The sequence below is a fragment of the Physella acuta genome, unplaced genomic scaffold, assembly GCF_028476545.2.
Source record: "Physella acuta isolate Inbredline_101_S28 unplaced genomic scaffold, ASM2847654v3 ptg000214l, whole genome shotgun sequence".
Classification (NCBI taxonomy): domain Eukaryota; kingdom Metazoa; phylum Mollusca; class Gastropoda; family Physidae; genus Physella; species Physella acuta.
In genome coordinates this window covers 1-22,751 of record NW_026731733.1, presented here as the reverse complement: position 1 = coordinate 22,751, position 22,751 = coordinate 1, and the positions used below count along the sequence as shown (strand labels likewise).

General features: G+C 36.6%; 1 protein-coding gene across 4 annotated transcripts; it reads right to left on the bottom strand.

Annotated features, from left to right (window-relative positions):
* Positions 1 to 2,192: 2,192 nt before the first annotated feature.
* LOC131937594 (uncharacterized) lies at positions 2,193 to 21,694 on the bottom strand. Of its 4 annotated transcripts, none has more exons than XM_059295143.1 (2): positions 21,650 to 21,694; positions 2,193 to 8,526 (listed from the first exon to the last, which is right to left on the bottom strand). In XM_059295143.1, the coding sequence occupies exon 2, from the start codon at positions 8,437 to 8,439 to the stop codon at positions 6,922 to 6,924; it is 1,518 nt and encodes a 505-aa protein (XP_059151126.1). In that variant the 5' UTR covers positions 8,440 to 8,526; positions 21,650 to 21,694; the 3' UTR covers positions 2,193 to 6,921. The 4 variants fall into 4 exon arrangements, with proteins under 4 accessions (XP_059151126.1, XP_059151128.1, XP_059151129.1 ...); XM_059295145.1 differs by lacking the exon at positions 21,650 to 21,694 and adding an exon at positions 9,709 to 9,938; XM_059295146.1 differs by lacking the exon at positions 21,650 to 21,694 and adding an exon at positions 9,600 to 9,663.
* Between the last annotated feature and the right edge of the window lie 1,057 nt (positions 21,695 to 22,751).

The following is a 22,751-nucleotide window of genomic DNA, read 5'->3' as shown; positions in this document are numbered from 1 at the left end:
TTCTCCGGGGGGGGGGGGGGGGGGCCACTTGAAATCTTCGGGGGGGGGGGGGGGGCGGTAAACTTTCTTCGGGGGGGGTGGGGCGGACACTGTTAAAAGTATATATTTTCTATAATATAAATTATATAAATTTCATTTCGTTCGGGGGGGGGGGGGCGGTAAAAAAATTTCGGGGGGGCTTTGCCCCCCCCCCCCCCCCCGAAGAGATGCCTGGAAGAAACTCTGTTCACAATCTACATGGCAAACGATTTAGGGTTTATGTTTAACACTGGCACAGGTTTTGGTTATTCGAGCATTGAAAGCGGCAGGACAACAAGAGTTTCATCCAGACTCCGGGGGGGGGGGGGAGGCGTTCTACGTCCCGTCCCCCTCAAGAGATGCCTGAAAGAAACTGATGACAACGCCTTCGCCAAAAGGCGTAACTTATTTAACACGCGACTTTGGTTATTTAAGCTCTCCCACCCCAACTTTTCCCCACCCTTACAGAAAATACTAATGTTGTTTTAAACGTAGATCAAAGTTACATTCTACATTGTAATGGTTACTTAAGGTTTCATCACAGTGTGTAGGCCTAGAAGTCAGTGGTCTCTGAACTTCTTTTACTTTTCTACTGCTATCGACTGTGTGAGCCGCTCGGTGTGTTTTTGTTTTACTTGGGGCCTGCTGTGTATCACGATGTAAGGTATTTTTCTACTGCTGCAGACTAGCTGGTCGCCTAATCTAGATCGGTCACAATCAGTCACGTGACTGTCTAGGTCTGCATGTGACCCTAGGCATGTTATCTTTTTTTTTAGATAAGAAATATAGGTGTGTTTTTATACACGACGCTTGTGTGACCGCTGTTGTTTATAGGATGTTGTGTAGGAGTGTTGTTTTTGTTTGTTTATATTGCTGTGTGCGAGATGACGTGTGTTTGTGGACGACTCATTTCATCCGCGTTGTAGCACTGCTGCTAAATTTCTTTCGAACACCATTTAGCCTTTAGTAAAATATGTAGACGAAAATGCACCCCCCCCCCCCCCAAATTAGAAGTAACTTTAACCAGTATCTATTCCTAAACCGTTTTTATGTTGGTGTAGCGTATATAATATAAAGAACAGTTACATAAGTCTGTAATATCAGCCTATGTTCATTACATCAACTGTGTATAATTTTGTGATAATACAGCTCAAAATGCTGGGTTTTGTTTTTCCTATCCCGTTTGGCGCCCGGGTCGGCCGCCCTCCCCTAGCTATGAACGCCTCTGTGACCTCTGCCAGGCATAAATGCCCCTAATACTAATGTAATCAACATTCAAACTAGAAACTTGTTTCTGCTAGATTTTAACACACACAAAAATGGAAAAAATACCGCACCCTGTTTTTTTCCCCAACTGATACTCATACATTAAAACCATTCCGGCTTATTTCCAAACACTAGCATCAAAACAATTGATCCTCCTAAACCCCCAGATAGCGAAAAGCATCTTTAACCGGATGTTATTACTTTAAAGCAGACAAACATGTATGGGTGCATCACCGTGGAAAATTTCCCTAGATTCTAGGTCACCCGCGTGTTTTCCTGCAGTTTTTCCATGCTCCACACACCGTTAAAAAATGAAAATTTCCATCCCCAACTAGACTAAAGAAAAAAAAAACACTACAAGCCAGTGCATATTATTTTATTGTTTTAATTTGAGCTGCACCTAACCTACTGGTGTGGCCGTTATCTGCTCAAGATTCGATTTATCTGACAAAACACATGCCGCCAGCTTAAAAAAAAAACTATCTAGGTCACTTTAGTCACGAAACTGAACTAAATAACGAAAAGATCAATTCGTTTGACGGGTCCTACATTTTTTAAATACTAACATAGCCACGAGTTGTTTTTTGTTTTTTTATTGTAATCAAAATCGATTTGTCTGATCTTGTAAACTGAAGTTGTGTTCCAAGATAAACATTGTAAAAAAGTGTTAATCAGTGAAGGATTTTGACTTACGAATGACAATGTATTTTATCTGTGTTCAAACGCCTTAGCTTTTGGTTGTTAAGAATTCAATAATTGTTCTGAATGTTTTTGTGATTAGAGTAATTATAGCTAAGCTAAGGGAAATAAATGTTATCATTAACACCCCCCCCCTACACACACACAGAGTTGACTTTTACACATATTCACAAAGCATAAAAATAGAACAGCAAAACATTCTTTAAAATCATTTAATTGTCCATCATACAATTTGACAATGTTCAAAAAATGCAATAATTGTATTTTATGATTAATTATTGACCAATAGTTTATCAAACCAATTAGCCAGAGATAATGAGTAAGAAGAAATAAATACAAGAGTGTATGGGCAATAAATAAAACAAAGATGGATGACACGACTCTCCCCTACCCTATCACAAGTGAAGTCAAATGTGAAGCACCAGCTTAAGTGTGTGTGTGAAATCAAACCTGAGTAGCTATCTACAAACTATTTTACCAGTACAGATACACTTTTATTGGAAGGAGGGTGGCAAAGCACTGAATCACTCAACTAGCACAGCTCATGTCTGTGATGTACATATACATTTAAACAACATTTAGTTACATTCGGCAGTCAAATAAAACAGGTTTCAACTTCAAACAAAAATATATAAATAAAACAGCATTTTTTTTTAAATAAGAAGAGATTTATGTTCACTGTACTTCTCTCCATTCGTTTCATTTCAATACAAATCAGTATGAACATATTTTGAACTGAATTTAAAATAAAACATTATATGGCAAATTATTGCTAATATCTTCAAGCATACACAGACAGCTGTGGACATGTGACCAAGTTTAACTCAAATCATTTAATTTCATTAGATGGATTGGTTTTACATGATTTAACACAGGTGTAGAGAGGAACAAAACAAAAAGTGCTAGCTAGATTTCTGGTTATTAAAACCTTGTTTTAAAACTTCACACTGTGAAGGTGATGTTTACATCCTGTTATACGAACACCTGCTCTACACTATTACAATTCAGGACTTTTATAAAAAGAGCTTAACAGATTCATGGTTCAGCTACATTCCTCTGATGATGTAGATCAGGGGTCTCCAAACTTTTCAGTCCGAGGGCTGCATTACCTATCAAATTTCAGTTCGGGGGCCAGGTTGTTTCAGGCATGTCTTTGATTTTTCTGGGCAAAGTTCCTCAGCCATATACTATAGCTACTACAAGTGTCCCACTGTTATTACATTAAATTAGTGTTACTATTAGCTGACAAAATCTATAAAATTGTTAGATTTAAAAAGTTTGACAGATTAACAAGACTATAAATACAGTAAACTTACATTTAACTATTACCGATAGTGTACAAAGCCTGCAAGATTATATTAAAATCTGTTGTTCATTATTTTAATAACAAAATTGACGCAACACTTGATCTGTGATTGACAAGGCACGTGTCATCATCATTTCTGCCAGTCTAAACAATGACACAGTCTTCCCAGTTATAGGCAAGTTAAGTAATTGCAATCCTACAGATGTACCTAAACTAGATCTCAATGGGATTTATAAAACTTAAGACAACAAATTAAAACAAAATAACGTCATCAACATTGGAAGCTCTGTTATATATCTATGAATGATCCACTTACATGTGCAAAAAAAGAGGGTTGTTGAGTTAAGGACTTTTTAGCTAAATTTTTAAAAATTTGATGAAATAAGTTTTTAAATCTTGAACTAGCCAAGCTTAATATTCCAGATAAAATGTATGACTTACTGTGACAGAAGGTAAAAGAAAGCATCATTTACAGAAAACCCTTTATAATTAGCTTTAATTATAATTAACTTATTAATAATCAACTTTAATTAAATAATAATTAAATAGTTATAATTAACCGATTCAGAGATACTTGTGCATCTTCTGACATTTTTTTTCACAATCAAACAGCCAGGTATTTTCAAGATCCCCAAAAAACATCCTTTAATTAGAAATAAATGAAGTTATTTTTTCTTAAAAAATATCAAACAATGCATACTTCTTTTTACTAAACTAGTACTACAGCATAATCTACATTGTGTTGGTACACTGGTGTTTTATGGGAAATGGCAGCATTTGATAGAAACTTTTAAAAGAATTTTAATAATTTAAATCTTAATGTTTTGAAAAACCAACACATGAAATTTTGATAAAACTGTTTAACTTAGTAGGTCAAAACTTCAGAAATGCAGATGAGGAAGTATGACAATTTTGAATTAAGTGGCCAAAAAGTTTGTTTTTTAATTTTCCATTTCAAATGTTTAATTAAAACAGCACCTAACATGTCTAAAACAAACATTGTCAATACAAAAATCTTTTTAAAAAAGAATTTCTGAGTCAACCATTGTACAGAAACCAAGCATAAAATATGTACATATAAACAGGAGATACATATTTTTTCAAAGTTGATATTTTACAAAATATGGCAAACTGGCATCCACGTGATGGCAATCTGTATCAAATGCCACAAAATAAAAAGACAATACTGCTCAAGTTTCCTAAAAATTGCAGGTAGTTATCAAGGTGATAAGCATTATTTTTTAATATAAATACTTATCCAAGATACCAAAATATATATATAAAAAAAAATTCATTACAAATTTTAATAACATTTATAGATGAATGTTTATTATGAAAAAAATGGTTTATTTCAAATACATAAGTGTTTATAAAGTAATGTATGTATAACACACATAAGATATAAATGACGGCATGTGAGTTTCAGTTACGCAAGTCCGCCACAGCAAAAACTACAGACTAATAGAAACTCAGACATAAAGAAATAAATTGGTTAACCCTTTACAGTTCAGGCTCTTAATTTTTATCCTTGCCATGCAGCCAAGTAAAAGGAAATTTATCATCTTTTTAAAAATTGTTGCATTAAATAGTTAATTAAAAACCCAAGTGCAGTTATTAATTAAAACAATGTAATTTATTGTAATTCACTGAGAAAAACGGATTACTTTTACACAATTACCATGCAATAAATTTTTTATTACCAACTTAAAAGCGGGAAAAAAAATAGCAAAGACAGAATGCGTTTTTGGGCTCTTAGGACTGTACCACGCAAAAAGAAAAAAAAATCTGATTACACATAGAACTGTAAAGGGTTAAAGTAGAAAAAGCAATAAAAGATCTATGTGACTGCTTGAGTGAGAATGGGGCAGGTGATTAGAACACTGGAGAAAATAATTGGTGACAAATAGTGACCATTAGTGGTGACACAAGGGTAACTGCCAATCAAGTTCCTCACTTGAAAAGAACAAAGAAGACAAACTGACAGATAAGTGATGAACTGACACTGGGGATTCCCTATGAAAGCCCATGCAAGATGCAATGGAATATTTTCATATCAATTGAAAACACTATCATTTAAAAATAACCCACTTTTGTATGAAATACAAAAAAGAAATAGCTTTGTGTCGTATAGTGCAACTACCCAGCACAGCCTAAATGCTGCATTATTGACACAATCATTCTTATATAGTAGCTCAAAACATTGTGGGAGGGCGGTATATGCATGAAAAATCCATTAGTCTTTGCTGAATAGTGAATATTTCATAATGCTGTGTGGTAAATTCATAATGGTATTTGCAATGGAGAAGTATTGCTTGAAAGTTGAATGAACAAATGCCAATAAAGATGTAACTATCAGACAGATATGAACTGAACTGTTAGTTTCTCAAAGATTGTGGTTATTTTTTTATATTTGAGATCTACACTGACACTCATGGAAACTCAGCTAAGATGACTGTAATATAATATCTGCTTAGTGATGAATATTTCATGCAAACCGTGTATCATAAATTATTGTTTTGATTTTTACAACAAAAAAGAAATTAAAATAAAAGATGGATTTTTTTTTTAATGGCAGTGCAGACTGAAGCACTAACTAAAGCTCCTGAGATCACACTGATATTTGCTGTCAAGTTATTAAATTATTTATTTAATCTAATATCACCTTTCCTTGGATGTATCCCTTCTAACTTTTTACATGATAAATTATTAAGCTAACATTTTCTTTTATAAATGGTAAAGAATATTGAATATGCTTTTTAAAAAGCTTATTTAAGAATGATAGTCAAATTAACATTTTTTCTAAATCTATAATAAAAACATTTACCGACATAAACTATTCTTATAAATGTTATTTTATTTTTGTCATTAAGTTACATATATTTACTATTTGCTCAAAAGTAATTAATTATGACAAGCTGCAATATATCAGAACACCATTATATTTATTTATAATACTGCCAAATATTATGTTAAAATCGAACTTTTTCAGAACCTAAGCTAAAAACTTGAGCAGCAAGTAATAACCCTATCTTGATACCACAGATAATAAGAACAAAAAAAAAATCACTTTTAGGAGAGAACCTGTTGTAATATGGCACAGTCATGGAGGAACAGGACAGCTTCATGTATTTACATACAGCCATTTTTAGAATTTAAATAAATCGAAATTAAAGCTTCATTTGATGATTCTGGAAAAATAATAAGCATGCAAAGACGGAATTCAGTGAAGACAACTTTTTATAATAACATCTTTAGATGTTTTACAATCATATCCTCATCATTGTTTTAAAAGTATGTTTGCCATTAAAAACAATGACAAAGCCATTTTGACAGTAAAATATTTTCGAAATACTTTACAAGTTGTGTAATGAAAGCATTATGTATGGGCGTTACACACTGATCTGTTGTTTTAGTTTCATCAAACCATTTCTTTAAGATCTTTACTTTCCATTAGATTAGAATTAATTGTCATAGTCTACACTATTACGAAGATAAAGCACTGAATTTTTCCACTTAAAATTTTGATAATCAGACAGCTAAATAAATAATGAAAAAAAAATATCAAGGGTTGATGCTATTCATGATCACGAACAGAGATCAGTCTTTTAAAAACTATCAATCAGACAAATACACTAGGTTTTTAGACTCTGTTCCACCTGTAATTCTATGAGATCCACTAGACTAATACGAATTTTAGAGTGACCATCTACAAGTTTATAATCCACTCCGCATGATTTTTTTGGTAATTCTTCACTGCGCTCCATAAGAATTTTTGATATCCAGAAGTCTAAAAGACTTATTTTATTGCGCTCTTCACTGTTTACGTTTTCAGGGGAGGTGATTTTGATAATGTTCCTATCATTAAGTTTGTTCTTCTCAGCTACAACAGCGTCTATGACTGAACCAACAACAGCAGAGGAAGAGTCTGGGCTGGTGAAATATCCTGCACTCCTACTCAGAATTAAAGATTTTTTGCTCTTATTTTTACATGCATTCTCTTTATTAGTCACAGTGACTTGTGGAAAGACAGGGGTGGGTGTGGTTGACAACTGCTGTCCAGGCTTTGGCTCCTTAGGTGAAGAGGACCCAGAAATGCTTGCGCCAGATGACCCAGGGGTGACACTCTGAGCAGAGGTGGGTGAGGTCAGGGCATCTTCAGATGTGAAGTCCTTGAAATAACCACTCCTGTGATTAGTTCCTTTCTTAGCACTAGAAAAGTATCCAAAGTGAGAATCTTCTGAACTACATTGGATCTTACCAGTTGTGTGTGCTACTGTTTGACCATCTGAGATTTCCTTCGAGTCGCATTTCACCACATGTGAATTTTTTAGAGGAACAAGATTTGCATGTTGTCTGTGTTCAGCCTCACCTTTATGCTCTACAGAATGAACAAATGGCTTAGGCTTGTCTTGATAGTTATCTGCGGTTTTATGAAACTGGACAGAGTAATCCATATCTAAGTAGGCAGGCTTATTTTCCGATTTACTGATATAAAAAGGATTTCGCCCCTGTTGTAAATCATACATTTCCATGTCTGTTTCTGTATGGCTATTGAAAGGTCGGAATAATGACGGATGACCGGGTATGACTTTGCTGGCAATGCCAGACTCTGATTGGATTGGTGAGCTGGAAATTGCAGCTGCATATTTATGAGGAGCGTTAATGGATAGTGAACTAGATTGGCTGTTACCATTGTAATAGGCATGACTCGTATGATGGTGGCTGTAGTACGGCGACTCTGATCGTATATGTGGGGAAGATGACATTGGAGGATTAGGTGATCTAGATAAGTTCTGACTAGGTGGTGGGTAAGGACACATCCGACCTCCCCTGTAGTTATTCTCGTAGTTATAAGAACTAGCTGAAGAATTTGTTCTTAGTTCGTCTGTCCGAGGTTTTTTGGCCATTGGTTCCTCCCTGTTTGAGCGGACGCTAAGATCAAGAGGTTGCATGTCAAAATCGTTAGACCCAGGATATGTGACTGGCATGTTTTTGTGATGTATCGAGCTGGGGGACACCAGCATAGAATTCGGTGAAGAGCTGGCTGGATAAATACGATTGTGATTTGGTGAGCTACTGTTACAGTTCCTGGTGGTGTAGAAGTTGTCAGTGTAAAAGGCCTGACCCTCTTGGTGTATATTGTAGGGCATTCTCGGCCAATGATGTCAAGATAATGGGTGAGAGTGGTGGTCAGTTCCTTATCATCCAACCTCACTCACTCGTCAGTGTATGATAATCTGAAAAAAATTGAAAACAATTTAGTACCTCATCCAAGATTGGTAGTCATAAAAAAACATTTTTTATTCCTTACGCCTTAGCATGAACGGATCTGGATTGAGTTTTCACCACTTTACCTAGCAGAACTAGGCCAAAAGAACCCTACAGATTTGTCTCTGGCAATCAAAAAGCTCAGTAGGCCTACCTAATTCCATTCAATCAAACTGTATCTGGAGAATTTCTATAGTGGTGTCCGATAATGGAATCTTCTTTAAAAAAGTGGTGTTAGGCTTGTGGTTCTTATTTTATAAAGAAATTGTGATTTACTTTTACAAACTTAAACAAGATTGCTGCTAATAAAGACTTTATTAAAGTAGATCTAAATGACCTTGGTTGCATCTGATGAAAACGTAGCTAGATCTAGTCTAGTATTTTTTTTTTTACTGAAAAGTTTTAATACAATCGTTTGAAAACAGATAGTCTTGATCTAGATATACATGAATGAAACATGATTTTTGTAACATTCAAAACATAGATCTAGAGTCTAGATTTGGATTCTAGATCTAGATCTAAATCTAGATTCTTCTAAATCCTAAAAATGTAAAATAATTACAAAAATTTAATGTCCCTGGCCTTTTCTCTCCACACATTACTAGACTTCTCTAGATCTAGAATAGATCTAGAAGAATCTATATCTTGATCTTAATCTAGACTAGATTCTAGATATCTAGACATAGTCTAAGTCTAACTAGATCTAGATTTCTAGATCTAGATATCTTCTGGCTAAAGAGTGTCTATCTCTAGACTAGAATCTAGATCTAGAGAGATCTAGATCTAGATTAGATCTAGATTTTCTAGATAGATCTAGATCTAACTAGATTCTAGACCATAGTTTGAAATACTAGATCTAGATCCACTAGATTAGATCTAGATCTAGACTCTCTAGATCTAGATTTCGAAATCTAGATCTAGATTAAATTTTAAATCTAGAATCTAGATTAGATCTAGATCTAGATCTTCTAGATCTAGAGTTTAGATCTAGACTACATCTAGAATCTAGATCTTTAGATTTAGAAACACCACAATGACTAACACAAGTTATGATTGGCCAAACCGGAGTTTAATATCCACTCCAGCCCCAACCTAGCGTCTGCTAATGTACTGTGTTAGCATAGGCCCTAGTAGTACACATACCCACATACCATAGGCCTAGGCTGTGAAACTTCTCTCTTTCTCTAGCCAGCACATCACGCCAATATGGCCGAATAACGCGAGCCTGCGCTGTGCGTGTGAGCGCGAGGCAGACATCGTCTCGCCGCCAGATTAAAACAGCTAAAAGTGCCTTGCCAAGCATTTTTACCCCCATCGCACTGCCACACTCCCTCTACACATATCCTAGTTTCTTTTTTTTCCGTTCTCAACTCCAAACAGGCAAAGGGCAGTGACCGAAACTAGAGTCTAGAAAATAGCGGCATGCGAGCAGTATTGAAAAGGGATGAATAGTATGAGAACTAAAATTAAAACCCCAACACGCTTGTTCTAATAGTAAATCTGGTGGGCCCTAGATCTAGATCAGGGGTCTCCAAACTACGGCCCGCGGGCCGGATGCGGCCCGCGAGGTCATTTTATCCGGCCCGCGACGATCTTTTTGTCCACTGAATAAATGTTTGTTGGAGGTGGCTGAGAAGCTTTGCACAGAAAATTCAAAACAATTTTAAAATTTAGCTTTGAAATTTGTATATATTTCTATATAAATTATATTTCGTTGGGGGGAGGGGGGGGGGGGTGCGATAAACGTTCTTCGGGGGGGGGGGGGGGACGACGACCCTGAAGAGATGCCGTAAAGAAACTCTGGCCCGCGAACTGATATTTGATAGTTAATGCGGCCCTCGGGCTGAAAAGTTTGGAGACCCCTGATCTAGATAATAGATCTATACGATTATTATAGAGTAGGCCTAGTATATTGCGAAACTATTATAATCTAGATCTAGATCTGTTTTATTATTTATTGCGAAAATATGTAACTTAGCACAACAGCTTAAATTCCATTCGTTGTTTTAAAAGCATTTGTAATGAAGCGATTGTTCTTTCAAGCTCGTAGAATCTAGTTCTACATAGACTCTAGTAGTAGTTTTTCAGGATTGTAGGGGGAAAAGTCACAGGAAAAAAAAACAGGAAAAAATAACACAGAAAAAAAGTCACAGGAAAATGACGTCACGCCTCAACCTACAACCCCCCCCCCCTAAAATGACGTCACGCCTCAACCTACAACCCCCCTCAAAATTGCAGTTGAATTTTTTTTAAACATCGATATTTTTCTTAAATCTTATCTAAACTATTACAATTTATTAAAACAGTTATCTAAAATGCGAAATAACGTCTAAAATTTGTTTTCTAACATTGCTTTTTAATAATGCAAAAGTGTGACGTCGCAACATCTAACCCCTTCCCCCCTCCCCCTCATCACACATCGTCACAAAATTACGGACCCCTCCCCCCTACGAGTGTGACGTCATTTATGGATGACCCCATAGTAATTTTTATGATTCATCTTAAATATTTAGTATGAATTATGTAGATTGTAATTATGTTAAACATAATATGTATAGCATTTAATAGAACGTCCACACTTTTCATCGTGTTTTTTTTAAATTAAATTACCGTGAAATGGTAAGGTCATCTGAATTACTGCCCTCAACTCATCGCAACAATAGTTAAGCTTAGTTCAACCACTTCTACTGCCCACATTTATCACGCTCATTACATAACAAAACTTAGGATAAAAAAAGAGAGCCGACAAGGTTCAAAGGCTGTCATTGACACAAAACGTCAACAACACAAAATATATTCGGGCAATGCCTACTGAGGGGAGGCCGACCAGAGAATAGCCTACGGCAAAACGTATGCAAAACACAATGGTGTGCCTAAATTTCTTTAACTAGTTAAATAGTTGACTTTTCTACCGCGTTTTTAACTAAATACGAAACAAAAGTTGAGATTGTTGTGTAAATTATTTTAAGTATACTTTTACTTACAATTTTTATAAACCATAATGCTTTTAACGTCTATAAATAATTTATGCTATCAAAAAATACAACCCACAACAATAAACATACACAATTTTACAATTTTTAACAAATAAATCAAAAGATTTCTAAAAAGATTGTTGTGACTTTTTTTCTGTGACTTTATTTCTGTGACTATTTTTCCCGATAAAATTTTTCCATAGTGGCTTTTTTTCCGTGACTTTTTTTCCTAGCAAAAACTGTGCCTTTTTTTCTGTTTTTTTTTCCTGTAACTTTTTTTTCCGTTCGCCGTTTTTCAGATGCTAGGCAAATAGACCAGTGGCGTAGGCTATGAGGGTGATTCCCAGTGGCGTAGCGAGGTCGGGTGTCACCCGGTGCGGCACTTAATGGTGTCACCCCCAAGAGGCGTAGCGACCCTTCCCGGGGACAAATTTTCGATTTGCACCCCCCCCCCCCTCAAACTTTCGATTTGCACCCCCCCTCAAGTTTTCGATTTGCACCCCCCTCAAACTTTCGATTTGCACCCCCCTCAAGTTTTTCTCTATATATTTTGCTATTTTTTGCCTTGGTGTCACCCCCCTAAATTTCATTGGCCAAATATTTAAGTAGGCCTTCCTACAATTATTACATTACACATTTAATGTTGAAGATCTAGATCTACTTGTTTCAGTTACACCTGAGTCGATACAGAATTTTTTTTTTACGTCCAATAATCTATATATATAATTCTCTTCTGGGAGACGTTAGGAAACAAGCTGCGAGCGCCTCCTTACAGTCCCCTCTCTTTCTCTCTATCACTACCACCCCCACCCCACCCCCACATGGTCTGGTGAGTTGTGGTCACGCTAAATTAAATGTTTACAAATCGTAGAGCCGGGTTTAGTGACGGCTATTAGGGGCAGATAATTTAGTTTGAAACGATTTTAAACTTACAGGAGGTAAATTAGAGGAGGCTGCATTCACGGGGGGGGGGGGGGGAGGTGTAGGGTCGGGGTTAGGGGAAAAGGGGGGGGGTTAGTGTTTTAAAGCAAATATTTTCAGTGGCAGCATTGGTACTGTCGAATTCACAAATTATGAATTACTGAAAAGTAGAAAATAAAACAACTAAATAGAGGCGTATGATACGCCGCGGGTCGGCTCGTATAATATAATTGTATAAGCTAGGAATAGGCGTATCCGATGCCCACTGGGAATCGCTACTATCAACGACACAACAACTTGCCCATCGAGAAATTCCAATTCTCGCGGTGTTGTATTTGCCAATATAGCCTGATAAGACCCATTGACCGTAAATTGACCTTACGATCCAATAAAACAATTACCCCAGATACTTCTAACGGCGTATCAGTCTGGTAGCCTCCGTGCCTACAGAACTTTGGCCTGGCCAGATAAATTAAAAAAGAATAATGTCAAATCAAAACGGCGATTACAAGGGGGGTGGTCACAGTTTAGCAGTCGAAAACAGTAAAGCAGCGTAGCTTAAGCGCGTTTTATTCAAGCAAACGAGTATGATCAGACCCGCAAAAAGTAAAAGCTCCAAATACGTCGTGTTGACATAGTTATTTTTAATCTTAAAAATATACACAAAGGGTAAGCACTATATTTTTAACGGTCAGTTTTTAGTCTAAAATTTACAAGATTCGATACGTAACTCAGCATCGCAGAGAGCGGCTACACGTTGTTACCCTTACAACTGTAAATGTAGGCCTAACGATAGGATCTAGATCTAGGCCTAGGGAAAAAAAGTAACTTTTTGCGTGAAGCGAGAGCTGCCCTAAACCGGTTTGCTGGGCTGAGTCTGTGTGAAGACTAGCGAACTTCGTGACGTTTCAAGGGAAGTAACCACATTGCATTAAAAAAAAAATATAACTATTAGTGGATAAAAGCAAATATTTTACAAATGGGATGTAAAATCTTTGCTTTATTAAGTTATGCTTCGAAACTTTATAGAACTATTTTGATTGTCAAAAACAACATTAGTAGTACCTAGGCTTATAATATATTTTAAGCAGTACCAACTATACTAATTTGCAACAAAAATTATTTTTTTTTTAAATCAAAGACTCACCGTTCAATTTATGTTGCAGTTAAAAGTAAAAGAATCGTATTATGATAGCTCTCATGTTGTAATAAATGAAATCATTAGAATACACAATTCTAAGATCGAAACTCTTCCCAGTAATGGGGTTACTTTCATTGAAGAAGCAAAGAGTGAACTTGTAAAAAATAGTTCACTCTTGTAAAACAAAAATTAGTTTTAAAAAAAACCACGTCATTTGACGACCTGGGATGGGATTCCGGTACCTGCCAACTAAGACCAAAGAACGTTCGAATTATTTTTTTTACTCGGGATAAAAATATAGAAAAAGTGAGCCACGTAGGCCTGGCAAGGGAAGTAAAACAAAAAGGCAAAATAGAGGGTAAAGAGTGAATCAGGGGAAGGGTTTGTGAAAAGGGGCATTAACCCAGACTGTGTTTTTTTTTTTTTAAAAAAAAGGCAAAATTGTTGATAAAAAGTGAATCAAGGGTAGGGTTGGTAAAAAGGGGCATTAACCCAGACTGTGTTTAAAAAAAGACACTTTTGGAATTGTATCAGTCTTCACGATGAACTGAAACTGGAGATGGTCAAAATTACGACCGGCAAGAACCTTGGCTGAGGCGGTGAAGCAGTTAATTCTACCGGCAAATTTTTTTTAGCTTCATCTTGACCCCCCCCCCCCCCCCAAAAAAAAAAAATTAAAACAATGTGGTTGTACTTTGAACCATTTTAAATACATTTAGTTTTGTTTTCTTTTATTATCAGTGCCCAAATACTACACAATGTAACTATTTTATTTTAATATTTCATATTCTAATCCAAGGGTTCCCAACCCCGTGCCCGCGGGCGCCCGCCGGACGATTCGTATGTGCCCGCCTCTTACTAATCGACGGAGACAGAATTTTTTTCATAAACATTATTGAAAGGTTGAAGGGGATGGAAATCAAAAGTTTGAGGGCGGGGGGGGGGGGGGTGCAAATCGAAAATTTGAGGTGGGGTGCAAATCGAAAGTTTGAGGGACGGGGGGTGCAAATCGAAAATTTGAGGGGGGGGGGGGGTGCAAATCGAAAGTTTTGTCCCCGGGTGACGGGAAGGGTCGCTACGCCTCTGGAAGAAGTTTGTCGATTTAAAATAGGTGGTGCCCGCCAACCTACCGATATTTTAGAATGTGCTCTAGATTAAAAAAAGGTTGGGAACCCCTGTTCTAATCTATAAATGAACGTCATTCATGTATGTATATATATATACATATATATATATATATATATATATATATATATATATATATATATATATATATATATATATATATAATATATATATATATATATATATATATATATATATTTATATATATAGGACTATTTGTATTGACCTATATCTCCATATGGCTTGAATCAATATGTGCACTAAAATGGAGACAACAAAGCTATCTTGTCTTTTCCGTATATTGAGCTAGTTCCCTTTACCAGTCCCTCGATTTGGTATTCAATTAGACATCTATCTATATACTACTAAAAGTCAACTTTGTTTACATGTTTGAATATTTATTTGTTTGCCTGATCGAAAATTGTGATATGTTCGACTCTATCTGGAAAGCTGTAAATGGTATGCAGGTAGAGAATAATTTTTTAATGCAGACAGACTGTTGATCACAAATTTATTTAAAGACGTTAATTAATTTATTGATTTATTCCTACGCAGAATAACCCATTTTTTTTAAAAATGTTAAAACCTTGACTAAACTTTGTGGGAATAGTGACGTCACAGGTTTTTGTTACTCTTTAGTACAATAAAATGGCGGCGTCCTATTGAAGAAAATTGTGTTCCCATTCAAAAGTTTAACGCGTTCTAAATCTAATTTTCTGTCGGTCATAACTTTAACAATACGTCCGTTTGCTGTATTTATTACGTCCCAACACTTATATCAATTTCAACTGTCTTTTTCATTTAGTTTTACGATAAATTTCTCTAGATCTAAAGATCAGCTATCGAAGGAAATTTATGAATCTAGCCTAGATCTAGATCTAGCCTAGATGTAGGTCACTAGATTCAATGTAAATTCTACATCTAGAATCTATTTCAGGCCTTAATTATTTTATATAAATCTTTGTTTGGCTTATTTAAGATAAAATTTAATTTGAAAGTTAGTACTACTAGACTTATTTTTAGATCTAGATCTAGAATCTATACGCGTAAATCAAGTTGCATAAGGAGACACATAGTATAGTATAAAAATTCACTTGTGACGTCACGAGTAAATAGCTAAAATGGTAGCGTAGTCAGCTCTCATGCAGGAGGCACGGGTTCTAGACCAATATGTCAATGAAATTTTTTTTTTCAATTTTTTTTTTTAGATGTGAATGATAACGTTGCCTATCTGAACTTGGCAAGATACAGGGCAGGTGAAGTAGAGTTCATCTGTTTCTTTGTCCTAAGCATATGAAAGGATAGTGTGGTCAGATACATGCTCGGCTGGAATTGTTTTTTAAACGATAAAAACATGTTGTCTGAGACTTGGCAGGACACTGGGCAGGTGAAGTAGAGTTGAGTAGGTCACCTGTGACGTCAGTTTATGAAGGGATAGTCCGAAATCGGTGTTTTCGGTGTTTTTAAAAGATAAAAAACATATATTTGAATGTGGGGTCTGTTTTTTGTGACGATAAGTGACACTGCAGTAGCGTACCGAGGAGGGGGGGGGGGGACGGTAGGGGAGGGGTGGCGGGGGGTGGGGAGGGGAGGCGGGGGGTGGGGAGGGGAGGCGGGGGGGGGAAGGGGGGGTGGGGAGGTGGAGGGGGGAAGGGGGGGGGGGACATATGTTGGGGCGCCAAAATGGTTTGGAAAAATAAATTGATAGGTTGAGGGGGGTTCAAATCGAAAGTTTGAGTGGGGGGGGGGGTGCACATCAAAAGTTTGAGGGGGGGGGGTTCAAATCGAAAACTTTGTCCCCGGGCGCCGGGAAGGATCGCTATGCCTCTGAGTGACAGACGTGATGTTTTTTGATGGATGACCCCCGAAACCCACAGTTATCCAACGGATGACGGGTATTCTAGTATACTACTAAAAGTCAACTTTGTTTACATGTTTGAATATTTATTTGTTTGCCTGATCGAAAATTGTGATATGTTCGACTCTATCTGGAAAGCTGTAAAATAGTATGCAGGTAGAGAATAATTTTTTAATGCAGACAGACTGTTGATCACAAATTTATTTAAAGACGTTAATTAATTAATTGATTTATTCATACGCTGAGTAACCCATTTTTTTAAAAAAGATTTGAAAAGCCACTAGACTCGACGGAAACAGTGACGTCACATGATGTGTTTATTTTTTTACATCGATAATGGCGGCCTATCGAAGAAGATTGTGTTCCCATTCCAATGTTTAACGCGTTCTAAAGCTAATTTTCTGTCGGCTTTAACTTTAACAATACGTCCGTTTGCTGTATTTATTACGTTCCAACACTTATATCAATTTTAAACTGTCTTTTTCATTTAGTTTTACGATAAATTTCTCTAGATCTACAATCTGTCCAAGAAAGTTATTTATTTATTTATAGATTTAGATTTAGATCTAGAAAATCTAGGTCAAATCAAATATTTATTGATAATAAATACAATCCAAAAAAAAAGAGACTTAAGCAAACCAGTCGTAGATCTAGAATATAGATAATTCTATCTAGATTTAGATAATAATGAGTTTCTATATACTAAACTATTTTAGACCTTTATTATTTTATATAAATCTTTTTTTGTATAGCTATGAAATATGCTAATTAGGAAATGCTGGATGCGGGGCCTATTTCCATAACTTAAGATTCATACGCGGCTTCTATACCGCTAAGTGTGCAAAATTATAGACGTAAACTCTAGATATAGCTCAGTCGTAGATCTAAAATATAGATAATTTTCTATCTAGATTTAGATAATAATGATTTTCTATATACTAAACTATTTTAGACCTTTATTATTTTATATAAATCTTTGTTTGGAATATGGTAATTTTGAAATGCTCGCTCCGGGCCTATAAGCGTAGCTAATGATTAGATCTAGATTCTAGGTCTAGCAAGAAAAACTAAACATAAGAAGACTTAAGCAAAAGAGTCGTAGAATCTAGACTAGATCTAGATAATTCTATCTAGATCTTGATAATTTCAGACCTTCTTTATTTTATATAAATCTTTGTTTGGCTAATTTAAGATAAAATTTAATTTGAAAGTTACTACTACTAGAGTTAGATGTAGATCTATGCGCGTAAGGAGACTCAAAGTATAGTATAAAACTTCACTTGTAATGTCACGAGTAAATAGCTAACTTGGTAGTGAGGTCGGCTCTCATGTGGGTGGCACAGGTTCTAGACCAATTCATCAATGATTTTTTTTCTTCAATTTTTTTTTTTTAGATGTGAATAATAAAGTTGCCTATCTGAACTTGGCAGGATACAGGGCTGGTGAAGTAGAGTTTGTCTGTTTCTTTGTCCTAAGCATATGAAAGGATAGTGTGGTCAGAGACATGCTCGGCTGGAATCGTTTTTTAAACGATAAAAACATGTTGTCTGAGACTTGGCGGGACACTGGGCAGGTGAAGTAGAGTTGAGTAGGTCACCTATGAAGTCAGTATATGAAGGGATAGTCCGAAATCGGTGTTTTCGGTGTTTTTAAAAGATAAAAAACAAATTTTTGAAAGTGGGGTCTGTTTTTTTTTTGACGATAAGTGACACTGCAGTAGCGTAGCGAGGAGGGGGGGGCGGGGGGCGGAGGGGAGGCGGGGGGGAGGGGGAAGGGGAGGTGGAGGGAGGTGGAGGGGGAAGGGGGGGGGGGGGGCGGGGGGACATATGTTGGGGCGCCAAAATGGTTTGGAAAAATAAATTGAAAGGTTGAGGGGGGTTCAAATCGAAAGTTTGAGTGGGGGGGGGGGGGGGGTGGGTGCACATCAATTGGGAGGGGGGGTTAAAATCGAAAAGTTTGTCCCCGGGCGCCAGGAAGGGTCGCTATGCCTCTGAGTGACAGACGTGATGTTTTTTGATGGATGACCCCCGAAACCCACAGTTATCCAACGGATGACGGGTATTCTAGTGGCTGCTATAAATAGAAATATCCCTTAATCTATGACCGTACGCAAGGGATGAACAAATTTAAAAAAAAAAATTATTTCAAGCGAAATGCTTGCTATAAATATTATAGTCTATGTTCTCCTTCATTTTAATAAACGGGTTTACGAAAAAAAATGTATATATAGCTTGAAATATTATTCCACCTTTGTGGCTTTCTATTTAATAATTCTGATGGTTCGTTTTTATATTCTATTTATGTCTTCTTAAACTTCGTTGAACCGCTGTAATGTTTTATAGTGTTAAGTATGGCGGCGGAGTGAACTGGTCGATAGACTAACCCCGAATGCTGTACTGAAAGGGGAAAAAACTCCGCTGGCTTAGGCCAAGGTTACTGAACTTGATTTATCCCAGTTAGCTCAATCGTTCTGTCTGGCGCTATTTCCCAGGTTGATAGAGGTTTTAAATTTACATATTTTATATAGTTTTTCTACCCGTTAGGAGGATAAATTCAAGACACCCCCCTCACCTGTTTTAAACGTAAAGGGTGTAAGTAAGATTTTTTTCTTCTTCAAATGTTAGTGGGCAGCAAGGGAGAGAACGAGAGAGAGAGAGAGAAAGATGATGGATTTTACAAAGTCGACAGTCAATTAGATTAAGGAGGGTCAATCTGCTTCAGAATGAGACATGTAGTCTTTATCAGGGTTTCTTCCAGACTTTTTTTCCCCACGTGGGTGGGGGGGGGGGGGGGGTGACGACTAAATTTTCCGGAGTGGGTGGACACTTTTAAAAGAATATATTTTATATATAAATTCAATTTCGTACGGGGGTGATAGACTTTCTTTGGGGGGGGGGGGGGGGTTATATAACCACACATTATAAAAGACTAAATGTAAAAAAAAAAAAAAAAAAAAAATAACATTATTTTCAAACAAAAAAATAGGGTCAAATTTTTATAAGCATGTGTTTAAAAAAAAAAACACTTCCTTCTTTCAAACTGCTGAATTATTTCTTTTCTAGTAAAAGTAAAGATAATTCAAATATTAATAATGTTTGAGTCTATTCAAAGTGCTGCTTCACTGTTAATTTATAACAAAACTCGAAAAAAAAATAACGATACTACGAACAAATACTAGGGTGGGGGGGGGGGTTAAAAATAGATATTAGCACATACACCAAGCTAAATCAATGGGGAGAGGGGGGGGGGATGCAGGGTAATGCCAACCAACTGCTTTTGGAACCTTTTTTTATCGTAGCGTTGGCCGAGAAATCGTCCAATGGCAGAGGGGGATGACGTCAGTGTACGACACTGTGACCTTTCCACTCCACGTGGTTGGGATAATACTCCATCTTTTTTTAAACACGTCTAACCACTTGGTCGCGTGGTACGGCGGTGTGAGACTGCTATGCTCTGGGTTTCTTTCAGGCATCTCTTCAGGCACTGCCCCCCCCTCTAGCACGAACTCGAAATTCTATAGAAAATCTACTCAGTGTCCTTCCCTTCCAGAGGCGTAGCGACCACTCCCGGCGCCCGGGGACAAACCTTCAATTTGGCGCCCCCTTCCCCATTTTTATGTTTATAATTCAAATCAGCAGCTAAAATTGATCTTTTAATTTTTTTCCAACCCATTTTGGCGCACCTAGGGTCGGCGCCCGGGGACATATGTACCCACCCGCCCCTGATCCCTTCACCGAGTTGCTAGTACGAACGGCAGTATTGCCTGGTGAACTGTTTCAACTTTTTAACTAAATTGATTTTCTTTTTATGGTAAATATGAAAAGTAAATTGCAAAAATAATGTAGGATTAGTTATGCACAAATGGGCAATATTAAAAAATAAAGTGCAAAACTAAAATAGATCGAGTAAACTAATAAAGTTTTTATAATGTTTCGAAATAGCCTAGCATAGTATAATTACTCATTTAAAAATGTTTGCGATATTTTTTAAAATGTAAAAAAATTAAGTTATTTACTTTTTCTTGCAAACATAAATGCAAATGTTGGAATGTCTACTCTATACTTTCTCTGCAGTTTTATTTTAAAATATTTAATCGAAAAACCACGAACGTAAGAACTCAAAAGGTTCCCCTTAAAGCTACTGACTCGCATCTCTCAAATAATCATAAATAAAAAGTCATCTGGTGTTGTTAAAATGTATGAGTCACATTTTATTTTTACATTTTTTTTCATAGTAACTTACTCACCGTAGTTTTCAAATTCCTGTTGTGTAAAAGCTAAAACAAAACACGTGTTTTTATTTATAGTCCATGATTTTGTATTGCTAATGTGCGTGTGTATACGCGAATTATATATATATATATATATATATATATATATATATATATATATATATATATATATATATATATATATATATATAAATATATATATATATATATATATAGGCGTACTTTGCTTTTAATTGGGATTAGCATCTGTCAAGAAGATAGGATTTAGAGTGATTCATCAGGGACGAACCTGTATATTTTTTTTATTAAAACATAAGGGAGAGTCCAAGTCCAATATTCAGGTCAATGCGTCAGAACTCCCACTTGTGTGCTATCACCTCGCGGGGTATGCCTGCAGGCTTGGCACTTCTTGTGTGGACTTCGATGACCTCACGGTCCGGTTCCACACTCACATTGCCAGCCTATGGCAGACGTGCTTTAGGGAAGCGAAGGAGTGTCGCCTCGTACAGACATACTAGAAGCAAGATGTCTCACACTGTCTAGCGATAATGGGACAAATTGGCGCCAAAAAAAAGACACTACAAACTTGGTCGAATTGTCACCCGAAATATACTTCTTATAAATTAAAACTAAGAAAGATTCTACAATATACTCCCGCTGTAACTTCTATATGTAGCTGTTGATTAGATTTTGAGAACCGATTTGAACAACTTCTGCAGACGACTTTCAAAGTTTATATTTGTTGAGCTTTTAACATAAACAATATAAAGTGGAAATGGGACTAAAAGAGAAATTATTAGTCGACTGCACTTACTCCAAGTCTAATTATAATAAAACTTACCAGAAGCTGGTATTTCTGATTTCAAGACATGAATAAAATCCAACTGAAATGAAAAGGGTTTAAAAAATTAAAAAGTGAAGAATATCTTTGAAATGTCACCTTCGCATGAGATCATGTTTTGCATAACCTTTATATTAAAAAAAAACTTCATTAGCTAAATATGTATCGTTGGTGTGTAAAGTGCACACTCTATTTGATTTCAATTTATGAATGAAGCAATGTATTTTTAACTTTATTTTCAGCTGTCTTAACTTGTTAAACTTCTAGCACAAAAGAGTGCACTGCTCTGATATTCAACCTTGTGTATTGTGCACCGTCATCTAGACTAGACGATATATGATCCTCCAAGAGACTTATATAGGGAGAATGGAAAGAAAGCTCCCATCACGCAAACAGAATGGATCTATGGAGCAGCAAGACTGTACATAAATAGGATTTAACGGAAAACGTAACAAGAATTCCTCCAAGAAAATAAAAGTAATACCTCAACATAAAAATCTGAGCTAACATATTCATACCAATTGTATAACAAGAATTCCTCCAAGAAAATAAAAGTAATACCTCAACATAAAAATCTGAGCTAACATATTCATACCAATTGTAGCAGGTGAATATTTTCACAAATCTTCAGGACCTAAATGTCCTTTAGGGACTTAACATCGGGTGTAGATGACAGTTTTTATGTCACCCAGCAGAAAAGACTAGACTTAATTACAGCGTTTTTGGCCTACAAATTCAACCCGCAGCAAATAATGTCATATTTTTTGGGACACATTCTCACTACAATCTTATTTACAGTAGAGGGGGCGCCTGCCCACTAGTGGGAAGCACCTGCCTAGTAGAGAGGGTGCCTGTCTAGTAAAAGGGGGGGGGGGCGCCTGCCTAGTAGAGGGGAGAACCAGCCTAGTAGAGGGGGCGCCTGCCTAGTGGAGAGGGTTGCCAGTCTATAGAGGGGGCGTCTGTCTAGAAAAGGGGGGCTGCATGGCAGAGGGGGCGCCTACCCAGTAGAGGGGAGCATCTGCATAGTAGAGAGGGTGCCTTTCTATAGAGGGGGCGTCCTGTCTAGTAAAGGTGGGGGGGCTGCCCGGCAGAGGGGGCGCCT